Source organism: Sander vitreus, chromosome 18, assembly GCF_031162955.1.
Source record: "Sander vitreus isolate 19-12246 chromosome 18, sanVit1, whole genome shotgun sequence".
NCBI lineage: Eukaryota > Metazoa > Chordata > Actinopteri > Perciformes > Percidae > Sander > Sander vitreus.
The window spans coordinates 14709556-14721768 of NC_135872.1; the positions used below are offsets into that span (position 1 = coordinate 14709556).

General features: G+C 39.5%; 1 protein-coding gene across 1 annotated transcript; it reads left to right on the top strand.

Moving 5' to 3' along the window:
- The first annotated feature begins 2343 nt into the window (after nucleotides 1–2343).
- Nucleotides 2344–9653, top strand: LOC144533596 (uncharacterized). Its single transcript, XM_078275065.1, has 13 exons — nucleotides 2344–2561; nucleotides 3476–3651; nucleotides 4339–4446; nucleotides 4613–4706; nucleotides 4801–4850; nucleotides 4951–5032; nucleotides 7823–7908; nucleotides 8004–8198; nucleotides 8311–8406; nucleotides 8519–8647; nucleotides 8830–8934; nucleotides 9074–9159; nucleotides 9599–9653. Exons 1-13 carry the CDS (start codon nucleotides 2387–2389, stop codon nucleotides 9651–9653), a joined length of 1437 nt encoding a protein of 478 aa, XP_078131191.1. The 5' UTR covers nucleotides 2344–2386.
- The last annotated feature ends 2560 nt before the right edge of the window (nucleotides 9654–12213 follow it).

Genomic DNA, 12213 nt, shown 5'->3' on the forward strand with positions numbered 1-12213 from the left:
CTATGTATGACTGTTACCCTGAATAGATAAAATTTTATTTTCTAACTACAAGAAAGAGCATGTCTTGTTTTTTTTGGTTTTTTTACTCCATCAGACGTGCAATATCTCACATGTTTTTCAGTGAAATGAGTCCTTGTATTTGTTCCTTCCAGTCATGGCATGAGAAGTATCAAATGACATAAGTTGTGCAATCATATTTCTTCAGCTGAGGCACGTTGCCAAAATCTGGGCATTACTTTCATTTGCAAAACTCAGAAACATGGTTTTATTATCTCCAGGCTTGATGATTGCAGCATTATTGCTACATTTTAGAATGTATGCACGTTCTTTAACCCACTTACATGCCTTGATCTTTGTTTTTACTTATGTACTTTAAAAAGCACTTAGTAGCATTGTTTTTAGTCATGTGTTATATAATGGTAAATGGTCTGAATGTATAGAGCACCTTTCTACCTTTCCGTGCTTCACAATTTTTGCCTCTCATTCACCCATTCACACACACATTCACATAGCGATGGTGGCCTGCCCATTGAGAGAAACTTGGGGTTCAGTGCCTTGCTCAGGGACACTTTGACGCGTGGATAGGAGGAACCAAAGTTCAGACTCTCAACATTGTGATTAAAGGATGACAGGCTATACCTCCTGAGCCACAATCGTACGATGATTATTATTGTAATGTAATTAGAAATTGTTGCTGAAGGAGGACAACAGAACCTCACCTTCACTAGGCCTACACTGATTGACATTTTATTTCAGAAAGCAGGAAAAGGTCACCATTAATGTCAACAATTCATGTCCTAGAAAAACTTTTTTTGATTTCTCACACTCACAATTATTATTTTGATGGAGATTAATAACACACTCTTGGAACATAAAGTTTAACGGGGAGGTATTGTACGGTATTGTCCTGAATGGTATCTTATGTGTAGTAGCCAGGTAGTAGGCTATGTAGGCTTCAGCTCAGACTGCGGTCAACATCCCCATCTAGTGGAAGGTTTTGTGAACTGCATAATTTGCAGCAGACCCGATAAATCAGTTTGACCCATAGACTGTATATTATTAATGGTTCGACCTCATTGATTAATATGTGTAGCCTGGCTCCGCCCTCCTACGTACTTCCGCTCAATTTTCATTTTCCTTCAGTACTCCTACTTCTCTCGTACAAATGAAATGTACGAGAGTCTGGTAGGACCAAGCTATAATATGTGGTCATCTCATAGAAATCTATTTTATTCTATGGGTCAGCTATTGTAAAGACAAACGTACGGAGCCCATATATACAGTATATATGAATAATTTATATATATATATATATATATATATATATATATACACAGTATATATGAATAATTTATATATATATATATATATATATATATATATATATATATATATATACACAGTATATATGAATAATTTATATATATCATTTGTTTTATTTTAACTCCCTAGCAACAACCGTTGGTTTCCTGTGGTTAAACCTAAACGTTAATCTTTTTTTTAAACACGTCAAACACGTTTCAGAAAGTAACACAATTCGCTCAGGTAGGCGGCTGTTTCTCTACTCTCAACAATAACGGAAGTTTTACGTGCCTGTTAAACAATTAACGAATATTACTTTTAAATAGGGATCAAAATTATTATTTTCTTTTATAAATCTTACTGAGAGGTAACGTTATAGCTATGTTACCTAACGTTAATTAATGGTAACACTAGCTAGAAACGGCAGTTTCTCGCATTCATTGTCACACAACTGAAGCTAAAAACAAAATCACGTTAACTAGTTAGCTAGCTAGCTAACGTTAAAGTGAACCATAAAGTCAAATTTGACCCGTTTTCAAAGTTTCTATATCTTAAATTTGGGTTTCTTTCAACCAAATATAACATGAATGGTTCCAAAACATTGAAATGGTTTCAAAACAGTAACGTTATACTGACAAAACTTTGACACACACGTACATCCGTCTGTGATTATCCACTCACACACATCTTAGCTTAACAATTAGTCAAAATAATTCATAATTTCTGCTTTTTTTAAACTCAGAAATTCGGTATAATTTCATATATATGAAGTTTGTTGACCATTGAATTCCAACAAGAAGTGTAAAACTAGTTGTAGCAAGTTGGAATGAAGTTGGCTCAGAAGATGTAACACAGAATTGGGTGATAATTTATACTTTATGTTTCATGAACAGGTAACGTTAAAACAGACGGAGGACAACACAAGGGTTAAACTCGGTATACATTGTGTTGAATCTGGTGTATATCTTATGTCTATACTATTTCGGCTCAGACTGCTAACATTACAGAAAACCTTGAGTAAACTTCACCTCTGTCCTCAGGGCTTCTTGCAGATACAGGGAGGCTGCCAGGATCTCGCGCTGTGATGATGGATCAGTGGGAGGAGATCAGTGAGGAAGAGGAAGAGGAAGAGCAGCAGCCATCTGATCAGTCAGTCCTGCCCACAGGAAGCCAGGATCAGCTGGAGGACGAGGAGAAGCCAACCCAGGCTCAAGAGGGCAACAGTGGTGATGAGTGGGACACTGATCTGGAAACAGACAGTAGGTTAAAGTGACCATACCATTCAATAATAGGTGCTTTCCGACCGGATAGTACTTGTACTTTTTAGAGGAAAAGTACACTTCTAAGAACTACTCTCCCCCAAAATCTTTTTTTCCGTTTGCATTCCCACTGGCCAAGTGGCCATAGGGACTGGTAGGAGGGGTAAGGGAGTGACGCAAGCATGCCAATGGTCTTTATAGCATCGTCACTAGACCTTAGCGCCACATACAACAACAACAAAGCAGCATGGAGGAGGCCGTACATGGCCAGCAGTGCCTGCACCTCCGCATCAGTCCACTTTTCCGAGTTCCGCATTCCGTCCATTCTCGTGAGACCTCCAGCTCACAGCGAGGTGTCTGAGCAAGACTGGCCGAGTGACGAGCTAGAGGCCGGGGCAGGCGCTTGCTGGCTGTCGCCTCACTTCATGGAGGTTCTCAACTCCGAAAACTTTGAAGCAAATTGTCAATTCGGCATCAATTTTCACAAGACTGCCTATATTCGAAATCTAAACAGTTAATTTCTCGCCTAAAACGTTGTCAGAAGTGAATTTAATGATGAATAAGATGGTGAAAATTGTTAAAAATGTCCCGTTGTTGGTTGTTGCTCTGACTGCAAGTTCTGAGTTGGCAGTGGGCGTGACTTATAAGTTCGACCAATCAAGTACACCTAGGAAAAGGGAAAAGGGAAAAGACCCTGCTCTGAAGTAGGAGCTAAAAAAGTACGCTACTGAGGCCAGAGGAACTTAAAAATCCCCACATTTTTCCTGTCGGAACACGACGAAAAAAGTGTTCTAGGAACGTGTAGTTCTAAGAACTGCAAAAATCCCTCTGGTCAGAAAGCCCCTATTAATAGATGCATAGTCTTCAACCCCATCACCTTTTCTCTCTTCCTTTTTCGGTTTTGTTCCTTTCAGATGCCACCAATGAGAAACAGTGTTTGTCCTGTGCAGAGCTGTACCTGCAGGCCTGTTCGTGGACAGGGTCCGTTCCCGTATCCTCCTTCCTCCGTCACTTGGGTGAAGCCAGTCTCAACCTGAACCACTATGGTGTGGGACCTCTGGGGGCCAAAGCTCTGGCCATAGTTCTGCAAGTAGGGTCTTCAATCCATTCATCTATTGTCATGGAAATGATTCGTAATAGAGATGAATTTCACCAAAGGAGAATCGTCTTACAAGAGTTCATTGCAATATTCAGTCAATCATTTGCAAATGGATCTCTGAGCTCGTCAGGCTAGGCTGAGAGATACAGAAGGAAGTTCAGCAGTCATATTTGTACATACAATCTTATATGTCACAGAAACATCCATCACCCTCAGAGACTAACAATTGACCTTTAATTAATACACGTTGCTTTACGTTTATTCATAGCACATATCTATCTTTTTTAGGTAGTATCTTTTTCAACCTTTAACTGTGTTGAAGGCAGAATCTTACTATTCTCACTTCTGATAAATGTAACACCTGCTGGGAATTGGTAGTTCCAACCGTTTCACACAAGAAAAAAAGAGAACATAAGACAGTGCACATAATTACAAAGAGTATACATTTCTACTACATCTATAATGATGACCAAAATTAAATGACCATCATTTGTGTAAAGTAAGGTAATGGATAGGGCCATTCATTTGTGGTTGTGAGTTATTTTGTTCTTTACAAAATTTCTTCCCTCTGAACATAGTTTTAAATCCTTTTTCAATGCAGTCTATAAATGTAGACGGGAAAACTTTTTTCATATTCTGCAATGCAGTAATTTCTTTTTTTTTTTTTACCTGTTTTAGAATGACATTGTCGTCACCAACCTTGAGCTGGAGGACAACGGACTTGGGGCCGAGGGGGCGCGCTATCTGGTGGAGATGCTTCAAACAAACATCAGCATCCAGAGTCTAGTAACTATTCTAAAACGATCACATTGAACACATCAGTTCTGAACAATATGCCTGGTAGTCGTCTGCTATGAATTGCAAGAGGAACGACATCTTTAAAAAAAAAAAAACTAATTAGAATACACTAATGGTTATTTCATCTCAAAATGACTGAACGTCTTCAATTCAGAATCTTTCCAACAACCAGCTGCAGCTTGAAGGAGCACACATCATCTCCAAAATGCTGTTAGACAATTACTACATCAAATCCCTCAAACTATCAGGTGATCATCATGTCTCCTCTCATCACTGCAACACAATGTAAATAAGTGAGGTCCTTTTTGGACTAGTACATTAATTAATTTCCCCTTCCCTTAGGAAATGATTTTGATGATTCTGCTGTTAAATACTTTGCTGATGCTTTGAAGGTTAGTACAAAGTATTATTCATGACCATGTTCTAGCTAATGATTTAAGAAACTGTCTCATCGAAATTTGTGTTAAGCTTCAACATGTTCTTTCTTCTTAGGGTGACTATGTGGTCAAAGAGCTGGACCTCAGTCACAACAGGTTCTGTAACACAGGAGGAGAACACCTGGGTCATATGTTAGGTACAGTAGCTACTTTCTGATCACTGCTGATGCCAATGAATCCCTCGAATTTCTCTCATAAAACTCACACATAGATATCAACTGGAAATGTAATTCTTTTCACTTTTTCTATAAGAAAAATATAAATTAAAATTATATATTTTTTAAAATTATATATTTGTTTTACATCTTTCAAAAGAAGATAAAACTGATTTTGGAAATAAAGTTGGAACAGCTAAGCATAGCTCGCTACCAATGATTTCTAGTAGGCGTTACTTTTCGTTTGCGTTATTTCAACCCCTGCTGACTCATTGACGTGGTCATGGTGCTTCTTACTCTGTGCTATGTTTGTCTCATATTATACAAATACGGGGTTCTGGCTATCATTAGCTGTCTAATTTTCATGGGTCCAGTTGTGGTGATGGCAAGTGACCACACTGTCAAAAGTCATAACACATTACCCGGTGATTAAATTCATGACACAAAGTCACAGAGAAACATATGCAGCGCTGTAATCACAGAGAGGACTTAGCCACGGCTAACTACACCTGCCCAGCTCGTTACCTGCCTGGCAGTTAAAGGGATTTAAGTAATACAACAAACATGTTGTCCCATGCAAATATCGCACCAATTAAATTACAGTACAGACATTGTCAGTCCGTACACAAATCCCCAAGACCTCACCATATATTTAGCAGTTAAAACCAACACTAAGGATATGACTGTATATACTGATGTCTAGAGCAGGGCGATATGGAGAAAATCAAATATCAGATAATCAGATATCGATATTGCGGCGATATTGCAGGGTTGACTATTGGTGCTTTTACAAAATATTTACACAATGAGTTTTGATAAATAATCATCAGTAATGTGGATACAATGACTAAGTGGGTAAAGGCAAATAATAAAATGGCTAGTAAGTCTGGTAAGAAAATGACATCACTTCACTGTATTGTAGCCTGTAAAACCAGAAAAAGACAACATGTGTGTCATATTACGAAATCCAAACTTTAAGACAATACAGTCAGGTCCATAAATATTGGGACATCGACACAATTCTAATCTTTTTGGCTCTATACACCACCACAATGGAGTTGAAATGAAACGAACAAGATGTGCTTTAACTGCAGACTTTCAGCTTTAATTTGAGGGTATTTACATCCAAATCAGGTGAACGGTGTAGGAATTACAACAGTTTGTATATGTGCCTCCCACTTTTTAAGGGACCAAAAGTAATGGGACAGATTAACAATCATAAATCAAACTTTCACTTTTTAATACTTGGTTGCAAATCCTTTGCATTCAATTACAGCCTGAAGTCTGGAACGCATAGACATCACCAGACGCTGGGTTTTATCCCTGGTGATGCTCTGCCAGGCCTCTACTGCAACTGTCTTCAGTTCCTGCTTGTTCTTGGGGCATTTTCCCTTCAGTTTTGTCTTCAGCAAGTGAAATGCATGCTCAATCGGATTCAGGTCAGGTGATTGACTTGGCCATTGCATAACATTCCACTTCTTTCCCTTAAAAAAACTCTTTGGTTGCTTTCGCAGTATGCTTCGGGTCATTGTCCATCTGCACTGTGAAGCGCCGTCCAATGAGTTCTGAAGCATTTGGCTGAATATGAGCAGATAATATTGCCCGAAACACTTCAGAATTCATCCTGCTGCTTTTGTCAGCAGTCACATCATCAATAAATACAAGAGAACCAGTTCCATTGGCAGCCATACATGCCCACGCCATGACACTACCACCACCATACTTCACTGATGAGGTGGTATGCTTTGGATCATGAGCAGTTCCTTTCCTTCTCCATACTCTTCTCTTCCCATCACTCTGGTACAAGTTGATCTTTGTCTCATCTGTCCATAGGATGTTGTTCCAGAAATGTGAAGGCTTTTTTAGATGTTGTTTGGCAAACTCTAATCTGGCCTTCCTGTTTTTGAGGCTCACCAATGGTTCACATCTTGTAGTGAACCCTCTGTATTCACTCTGGTGAAGTCTTCTCTTGATTGTTGACTTTGACACACATACACCTACCTCCTGGAGAGTGTTCTTGATCTGGCCAACTGTTGTGAAGGGTGTTTCCTTCACCAGGGAAAGTATTCTTTGGTCATCCACCACAGTTGTTTTCCGTGGTCTTCCGGGTCTTTTGGTGTTGCTGAGCTCACCGGTGCGTTCTTTCTTTTTAAGAATGTTCCAAACAGTTGATTTGGCCACACCTAATGTTTTTGCTATCTCTCTGATGGGTTTGTTTAGATTTTTCAGCCTAATGATGGCTTGCTTTACTGATAGTGACAGCTCTTTGGATCTCATATTGAGAGTTGACAGCAACAGATTCCAAATGCAAATAGCACACTTGAAATGAACTCTGGACCTTTTATCTGCTCCTTGTAAATGGGATAATGAGGGAATAACACATACCTGACCATGGAACAGCTGAGCAGCCAATTGTCCCATTACTTTTGGTCTCTTAAAAAGTGGGAGGCACATATACAAACTGTTGTAATTCCTACACCGTTCACCTGATTTGGATGTAAATACCCTCAAATTAAAGCTGAAAGTCTGCAGTTAAAGCACATCTTGTTCGTTTCATTTCAACTCCATTGTGGTGGTGTATAGAGCCAAAAAGATTAGAATTGTGTCGATGTCCCAATATTTATGGACCTGACTGTATCTAGCCTCATATATCGATGTCGATATAATATCGATATATTGCCCAGCCCTACTGATGTCTTATATATTATCTTTATATTACTGATTTCGAATGTATTGTGCTCTTAATTTACATTTGTTTCCCCTTTCTCATAGCCACAAATGTAGGTATTGAAGTCCTAAATTTGAGCTGGAACCACCTTCGTATGGGTGGTGCAGGGGCTCTGAGTGCTGGGCTGAAGGTGACCAACATTACACACTCGAGCACAAGGCTTCGGTGAATATCTACCACTCTGTGTAATGGTATCATAGCCGTTTGTCATTGTCCTTTCCCCAGGTGAACTCGACTCTGAAGCAGCTCCAGCTGTCATGGAACGGTTTTGGCCACATCGAGGCAGAGTCACTGGGTCAAGCACTGAAACAAAACAGCACACTGGTGCTGCTGGACCTCAGCAGTAACCGTATAGACGACCAGGCGGTGACACTTCTCTGCCAGGGCCTGGCCACCAACGACACCCTCAGGGTCCTCAAGGTGAGCGCACAAAAAGGGTAAATCCCAGAGCACTGCTATTTTTTTTTTAATGTTGTGTTTGATTCATTTATGTTAAATGTAAGGTTTGGTCTGTCTGTATTGTGTTGTTCAGCTCTCCAATAACCCCCTGACAAATATCGGAGCTCTGACGCTGCTCAAAACAGTTACCAACAACATGAAATCAGCCGTGGAGGAAATTGATATTTCTGTAAGTGAAGTAAAAACTATTTTCACCTTCGCATATGAACTCATGTATAAATAGGAATCTTGTCTGTATGTGAATATGTAATGATACTACTTCTATGCTGTGTGTTCTGCAGACAGTGTTTGTCTGTGAGGCCTTTGTGGAGCTGTTGGAAAAATCCTGTCAGGGGCGTCCTGCTCTGGATGTTCGACACAGCGCCATGAGTTCTGTCACCAGGAACTCATCCGCCCTCCAGATCTTTCAGGTCAGCGGTTATGATAAAAGGCAGAGAAATCTGGTGACAGAATACAGTTTATGACTAGGATATTTACCCAAATATCTATGAAAAATATACAAAACTATTTACAGAAATAGTCCCAAGGCTCCTAAAGAGATCATTTCTGTGCACGGGTACTCTTGAAAAACATGATCTGGATACTTTCATAGAAATTCCTTGAAGAGCGAAATGAGAGCATCATGGATTTCTTCCAAGCTTTGGATAAAGAAGGAACCATGAAGGTCTCCACCTCTGCCTTCAGGAAGGCTGTAAAGGTCAGGCTAACAATCTCTCACGTCACACTGAAAATACCACGTCATTACATGTCGTTCATCACTTAACTGGTCTGAAGTATTCAGATATTCACTGTTGTATGATCGAGCACTGGAGAAAATGATGTTGTCATGCATGCAGGCAGCTAACATACCTCTGGATCAGCGGCAGCTTGAGTGGTTGATCAGGACGTTTGACAAGAAATGCACAGGCACCATCATCTACAGGTTAGTCTGTGAACTGGTGTATGTAGGATCATTATAATAGTTCTGTCATCCAATATTTACCTTGCAGACAAACAAAGTACTTTTTTCTGCTAGTCAAGAAGAAACTTAATCAGTAACTTTTTTCATAAAGTAACTTTTTAAGAGAAAAAGAAAATAAACAGGTTTGTGGTGGACCAAAATAATTACTTTTAAAGGGCCAGGTCATCCACGTGAAAAAGAAAACATGCTTTCCCACATCACTTGGGTTAAGTGGGAAACATGTTTCTTGTTCATTGTTGACCTTGGAAAATAGTAATTTTACAAGCTTTTTCTAGAGTTTTCAAAATACTCACGGTCTTCAGTGCATGGCGATTGCTCAGATGCAATGGCCCATGTAGTGTAGTTTGTCCTTCACTCTTAAGATTTTGTGAACACACTGGTCTCTCTTTGTTGCAGTCAGTTTGCTGAGCTGTCATAGATACAGAGGCGTACAGCACGACCAAGATGAGGATTAGGGATAACAGAGGACACATCTTCAAATAAAAGTTAATGGAGTCTGTTATTTGATTTTGTTCTTTATATGCTAGAAATGGGACTTTGGAAATTCAGAAGGGACTCCATTTTTTGCCATGCAAATCTAACATTTTTGCAAAATATAGATACAGTATAAGGAGGTGGAACTGACATCACAAACCCAATAGTAATGTGCACAACTGACAGGTGTATCCTAATAACTCCCCCTTCCACAGTAGTCCTTAGCTCAACCCAATTCTGTCCAGTGTGAATACTTGAACCTCTGACACCAACCAGCTGCACCCACCTGAGTGCTGCCAGCTGTGTCTGTGCCTGGGCCACAGGGTCCTCTGCCTCATTCTCTCCATCCAAAAATAATCTTCTGGTATGACAACAGAACAAGAGGAGGAAGAAAAAGAGAGCTGGCGTCCATATCAAAGGACCGAGAGGAGAGAAAGAATAGGGCCAGATGCAAGCTAGTTGTTTTGCCACATTGGTTAGCTTTGAATGAAATAGCCTGTAAAGGAAACAGCACGCTTATGAATATGCATGTAAAGCATTACTTATGCAGACCCTGCAGGGTAGGATTATTAAGGGTGAATTGTCTCAAGGTGTGATATCCAACAGTGCAATCTGTTTCTGTCTGGTGGCTCCAGTGGTAACCACAGAGGAGACAATGACAGGATGCACCGTCTTTACTGAGTCATGTGTAAACGGCTTGACACCTAATATCGTGGGTCATGAGGACATATACATATATATATATATATATATATATATAGCTTGTTGCTTCTTTTACCTACTTTGTCGTTGTCATCGCTTTCCCCTCCTGATCCTCCAGACAGTCTTCTTCTTCAACATGGTGGTTGACTTCCATGTCAGCTCCAGTGGGATTGGCATCATCAAAGCCAATGATGTCAATATCACTTTTTGAGATGTGGTAGCAGTCAGAGTTGCAAACTCTTCCAACTGTGCATTGTAGTCAAAGCCATTCGGTTCCTTCACATCATTTAAAATATGTATGTCTGGTAGAGATGGCAATGGGCTGCCTGAGATCCTAAGATCCGGGCCCTACAAGATTCCTTCAGACAACTGCCACCATTACCATTCATACCTTCAAAAGCTTTTGTAAAGACACATCTTTTTTTGTTAAATGTCCGTGTGAAAAGATGACAGTTCTTACCCTGATGTGAGCATGGCCTCTGTCTCCCTGTTCCTGTATCTTAATAAAAAGATCAGGAAAATACATTTAAATCCACATTACAGTATTGTATATTCAAATGTGCCAGTATAAACTGTCACACTGGGCTGAGTGTCTTCTAAATGAACTAAACAAAATGATAAGACTTATAATTTTTTGTACATGCACAAGGCTCACATCTATAAAAAAAGAAAAAAAAAAAAAACCTTAACACAGAAATCCCTCTAAACTATGATTAGACTTCCAAAGTGAAATGTAGTTGTTGAAGGAAACTTGCTCCACTGAATTCAATTAGTTTTAATGCACTTTGAGGAAAAGTGTTAAACTCAGAAGTCCCTTGTAAACAGGGCGGTAGCGGTAAAATAAAAGGAGGATAAATCTATAATATAGCAGAATAAGACAACTGACTGAAGTGGAATTCAGCTGTTTAAACTTCTTTTTAACTTACTGCTGCCTACGAACCTTACTTAATATATACCTGTAAGTACCCCTTAAACATGTAATAATATAGTTTATAGTTTTAGTTCCTCTATTCACAGGTTCCAATCTCGTTTTTAATAAAGTTGGATTTAGATTATGTTTTCAAAAATCAATAACTTTAGTATCTCTGCCCCAGGTTTCTCACGTCTATAAGATGTTAACAGCAATTATTAGTAGAACATTTGCTGTGTAGCTCAGGTGTGCAAATTTCAACTCTGTGAGTGTTTCAATACTAATACAACTCCAACTAAGTTATTTTAATACTGTAAATTATTCAGAAATGAAACAATTATCAAAGCCTATAAACTTACTTTATTTGGATGAGCCTCTTGTGGCAAACCTTCAGTGATCTGGATGCCTCTCCTAACCATCAGTAATGTAGAAATTGTGAGTCATTGCTGGGGAAGTTTTACTTTACTTCATTTAACTGGAGCTAATGAAGCAATTTCGTGCTTTTCTGTCACAACCGGATGTTAGTTTGAATTAATTTGTACATCCTTTACAGGGGTTATTCATTTGACAAAATGTGTGAAGATGCTCTACTAAATAAAGATTATTTAAAAGTCTCCTCATACTTTAAAACTGTACAGGGTAAACTCAGTAGCAGTAGCTCAGTCAGTAGGGAGTGGTGTTGGGAACTGGAGAGTTGTTGGTTCATGTCCCCATACGGACCAAAGTTTGGTAGTGGACTGGTAGCTGGAGAGGTGCCAGTTCACCTCCTGGGCACTGCCAAGGTGCTCTTGAAGAAGGCACCGAACCCCCAACTGCTCGGGGCGCCTTTCCATGGGCACTCACTCTGACGTGTGTGTGATTCAGGCCTGTGTGTAATAACAACAGAGTGAAAACATTGTAATTTCCCCTTGCTATTTAAAGATTGAAAA